A 5,000-nucleotide genomic window follows, 5' to 3' on the forward strand; every position below is an offset into this window, starting at 1 on the left:
GTGAGATATCGCGATGCATAAACAGGAAGGATGATGACAGATAACGGGAAACCTGAGTCACACCAACGACCGAATCACCACATTTCTGCTTCCTTTGTTTATTTTCCCAATAAACTGGTAACTAAACATTACTGAATAATTATTTTAACATCAATGAAATATTTAATAAACCTTTGATAAATTATTATGTTGTGTCATAGCTGCTGGTGGCTCAGCGTCCTCTGTTAACCCAAAGTAAAAGGTTCATATGAGCAAAATCACACCATCGTTTATGTGTTATCAACACCGCTACGTTTCCTTTAGTCTTTCATCCACTCAGCAAGATAAGCGCCAGACCCCGGGCTTTTAATTTGAAAGTTCCATTTCTGCTAACCATCACGCTGGTCGTCGATGCCAACGGCTGCCTCTGCAGAGACTCTGGTGTCCAGCTCAAATTCAAATGTTATTTGTCACATGCACAGTCATACACAGTCCGATATGCAGTGAAATGCTGAACTGTTGGGCTGCAGCTGGTGTTGGTGGTCCAGGTCCGGCAGCACTGGGAGAGCTGGTTCCTGAGCTCAGGACTACCAGCTGCAGTCCATCCACAGAGACAGCTGCTGACTGCTCTCATATGTCAGCACTGAGTCAGGGTAGTTTCACTCTCCGCTCGGCTGCCATCACAAACATCATTTATCTGAGGCAGATCCCTCTTTTTCCAAAGTCTTCCTTTGTTCCCCGGCAGCTGCAAACATCCTGATAACGCTGCAGCACAGATGAAGTCGGCGAGCTCTCACACAGACGTCACAGCTCTCTGAAACGGCCCTCGGCCATTCAAAGCTCAGAGGCAGTGAACACGGAGAGTACAACACCCGGCATGTCGGCGCGCTGCTTTTCCTGCCTCGACGGTCAACTTTCATTTTCATCATGCATCAAATGTTGATCATATTACCGCCACCATAAAAAATTATTAGTAAACAGCCCGAAGAGTCAGTGACAATCAGAGATGGGCAGTAACGCGTTACTGTAATCTGATTACTTTTTTCAAGTAAATAGTAAAGTAAGGGATTACTATTGCAAAAAACGGTAATTAGATTACCGTTACTTTCCCGTAGGAACGCTGCGTTACTGCGTTACTAAAACCATGATTTTTTTGCGAGAATGTCTCATGACAGTGACGTAAGCGAGTGCGACGTTCGTGACAACAGCTGCGTGCAGATCAACAATGGATCATATATCGAGTGCAGAGAGAGTATGAGCGTGCAGCGTTTAAAGCGTGGAAGTACTGACCTTACTTTGAGTTTGATTCCATAAAAAGTGACAAAAACATTAGTGTCCGCTGTGCGTGGGAAGAAAACTTCTTTTTACAGCGAAAAACCCCTAAACTTCCAACAAGCACCGAGTAGCTACGACGTAATGGGAAACTCACAGAGAAACTCGCGGATTCTTCCACTGACCGCGGCACACCTGCACCAGGGTAAACCTCCGCCTGCCCCACTCCTGCTTTACAGGTGAAAATAGAGCAACAGGACCGCTGAGTCTTTGACTTTATTTATTGTCTGCTGTGTTTTACTTGCATCTATTTGAAAGACTGAGTGTAAACACAAAAATATTTTATTTTATGTGCTGGAATGTGCAGAAAATAGGTTTAAATGTTAAACTAATTTATTCCAGTCAGAATGTTGCAGATAATTAAATTTTTGCTTGATGCATAAAGTTAAAAGATTAAAACTAATAAAACAAGTTTTAAAAAGAGACTTTTCCATCTGATTACATTTTGTATGATGGATTATGCAGAAAAAGTAGAATTGGGCTGAAAGATCTGTCACTTTATCACCTCTTCAGGGTGTAAATCGTGTTTTTAAAAAGTAACTAAGTAACTAAGTAATTAATTACTTTTGAAAATAAGTAATCAGTAAAGTAACGGGATTACTTTTTTGGGGAAGTAATCAGTAATTAGTTACTGATTACTTTTTTCAAGTAACTTGACCAACACTGGTGACAATGATCCAAAGGTTCAGATTTGACTCACTGATGGAGAGACACCGATGAGTTTCTGTCCTCATCGTGGAGGAAACGAGCGGGCGTCTCAGGAAGGGAGCTGATTGGGGGGGTTTCCATGCTTAATGGAATTCCTGTGTTTCTGTGTCGGCAGGGAGTGACGGGACGGGATGGAGCCCGAGGAGAGAGAGGACACCTCGGCAACCCGGTAAAAGAAAACAAAAACTATATAATGTTATTTTAATATCAGTACTTTATACTAGAATTTTCAAATGAATTCTGAATTTCACTGAGTCAGAGAAGGGAACCAAGAATGAGGCAGCGGTTTGGTTTGCACCGTTGGAGGTTGTTTGGACAAAAACACAGGCACATTTAAAATTGACTCACAGGGATAAAGGTGGGAGAAAAAGTGTGAACTAAAAGGTATTTTACATGATTGGATGGCAAATTTCAAATACTGCACACTTCAAATGTTTGTTCACGTAACGACCGACCTCCTTAAAGAAACCGTCAGAGCCGAACACGAGAACCTCGGGACTGAGCTGGAGGAAAGGAGATAGCAGCTAGCCCACGGCTAACACGTGTGATGCAAACAGACCCGGACTGAGCCCTGAGGGATGCCTTAGCACGAGGACGTACAGATGTTAGCATCAGTTCTGAAACATCTGTCAGTTTAAGATGAGAGGCTCCTGAGAGCAGCCAGATCAGTTAGTGAGAGTGTGACAATCAAAGGGGTCAAAGGTTGCTGAGCTACAACCACCTGCATCATGTCATTAGTGAGTTTCAGTAAAGCCGTCTCAGTGTCTTTAGAAATGAGGCTGTAATGATCCGTCTGTGAAGGTTCTCAGTCCTCGTAGTCAAAGGAGCTTGCAAAGGAAAGCGTCTGGACTTCTTTAAGTTGCTTGAAGACGTTTCACCTCTCATGCGAGAAGCTTCTTCAGTTCTAAGGTCAAATGGTGGAGAGTCCCAGATATAAACCTAGTGGGAGTATCCCCCCACAGAGGGACAAAAGGACCCCCTGATGATCCTCTAATCGCCTGAGCCAAGGTGGGAAACTGGGCGTGGGTCCCAATCAGCCAGAGTTTCGGGTGAGCTCATTGTGAAACCTGGCCCCACCTTATCATGTGATGTCCTGAGGTCAGATGGCCCAGGATGTGAGTGGGCGTTAAGGCGTCTGGGAAGGATCTCAAAACTGGATTATAGATGGCAGAGAGTTGGTGTCGTAAACCCCGCCTCTGTTCAAAGATGGTCGCTCACAGTGGACATAGATGCTTCTTTCACTCCTCTTCCAAACCATCTGTCCTCTCTGTCCAAAATGTGAACATTGGCATCCTCGAAAGAGTGACCTTTGACCTTTAGATGCAGATGGACTGCTGAGTCTTGTCCTGTGGAGGTGGCTCTTCTATGTTGTGCCATGCGCTTGTGAAGTGGCTGTTTGGTCTCTCTGATGTAGAGGTCTGAGCATTCCTCGCTGCACTGTACAGCATACACCACATTGTTAAGTCTGTGTTTTGGCGTTTTGTCTTTCGGGTGAACCAGTTTGTGTCTGAGCGTGTTGCTGGGTCTGAAATACACCGGGATGTCATGCTTGGAGAAAACTCTCCTGAGTTTCTCTGATACACCGGCTACATGGGGGATGACAGAGTCAGGCTTCAGGCTTAGATGGAACATGTTGTGCCCGGTGGTGTAGGGTCCTAAGGCTGTAATGATCCGAAACAGTGGGATTTTTTTTAAAAGTAGAGGAATGATGCTGGTGGTTGCTGACCTCTGACCTTTGCTTATATTGACGGGCTGAACTGTTGTCCTTAGGGTATCCCAGGAATTACGGGGGAGACGGGGGTGAAAGGACAGCAAGGACTGAGAGGAGATCCGGTGAGTGTCAAACATTTCCTCGTCTTCTCTCGTCTCTCCTCCTCTCTGAACTGTTTTTCTCTCCTCCTTACATCAACATTTCTTCTTCTTTGATATCCTGTCCCGTCTGGCAGCTTCTGCACTCTGAACTGTGATGTGGATGCACGGCGATGCCGAACACATTTTGCTTTTCCAAGACCAGATACATGTAGGCTCCTCTAGTTCATGTTTATTTATTCATTTCAGTTATGACTTATTATCTGTGCAATAGCACAGACAGGCAGGGGTAGAATGAAAGGATGCACAGAGACAGCAGCCCCCCAAACCACCAAGAGAGCAGGCCAACGACCACATCAGAACATCCAGCCATGCACCCCGGGACCAAGAAGCACCCTCACCCCAGGGAGGGGCAGAAGTGTCCCACAGGGGGAAGGGGCGTGGGTGTGGGGGGGTGCACATTCTTCTTCTTTCCTGTATTTATTGAAGCAAAGCTTTGAGCTGTCGGGCCTTTTAATAGCAAACTGTGATGAAACCCAGACAGCCAGGATGTCCGTCACACACGAGCGTATTAATCTGTGCATGCAGAGCAGATGGTTAAAGTCATCGGCGTGATTGTGAAACACACAAACAAACAGATGAGACGCTCGCACGAGCATCTGTCTTCAGACAGGAAGCTGTGAGAGCTTCAGTCTGGATGTTTCTGCGCAGGAAGCATCGAAGCTGCACCAACCAAAAGCAGACAGTCTTAAACTGTGAGGTGGGAACATGAAACGGTGTTCCGATGATCAAACGGGCATCCAGGTATATTATGTTTATCGCCTTGGAGGACAACTACAAGTGTTTGAGCACCACGAGGGTTTTTAATGTGGCACAAACGGGACCGAGGGCAGCGGATTCCCGCTCTGTAATCCTGCACTCTGGAGCGGTCCTCGCTGACGCCGGCGCTAACGCGAGGCGAGCTGCGACCGAACCACACACTCAGAGTAACCGCAGCCCGTCTGCCGACACAAAGTTTTTAATAAATGTTTGCATGAAGCCCAGCTGGGCCACAGCTGGACGCTCACTGTTTAATCTGTGGCTTCATCTTTCTTCTGACAGGGACAACCGGGGGCCGACAACACCTCGCCCGGAGCCAAAGGCGACCCAGGAAACCCCGGCCTGCCGGTGAG

General features: G+C 46.4%; 1 protein-coding gene across 3 annotated transcripts in view; it reads left to right on the plus strand.

Moving 5' to 3' along the window:
* The window catches only part of LOC146660023 (collagen alpha-6(VI) chain-like), a 62,304-nt gene that overhangs the window by 36,923 nt on the left and 20,381 nt on the right, over positions 1-5,000 (plus strand). For all 3 annotated transcript variants that reach the window (XM_085424033.1, XM_085424032.1, XM_085424031.1), the window contains 3 exons: positions 2,135-2,188; positions 3,790-3,852; positions 4,930-4,995. In XM_085424033.1, the coding sequence (XP_085280159.1) occupies positions 2,135-2,188; positions 3,790-3,852; positions 4,930-4,995 (183 nt within the window). The remainder of the gene's footprint in view (positions 1-2,134; positions 2,189-3,789; positions 3,853-4,929; positions 4,996-5,000) is intronic.

The sequence above is a fragment of the Rhamphochromis longiceps genome, linkage group LG11, assembly GCF_057381845.1.
Source record: "Rhamphochromis longiceps isolate RC_006_pf linkage group LG11, R_longiceps_female_GT1.1, whole genome shotgun sequence".
In the NCBI taxonomy this organism is placed as follows: domain Eukaryota; kingdom Metazoa; phylum Chordata; class Actinopteri; order Cichliformes; family Cichlidae; genus Rhamphochromis; species Rhamphochromis longiceps.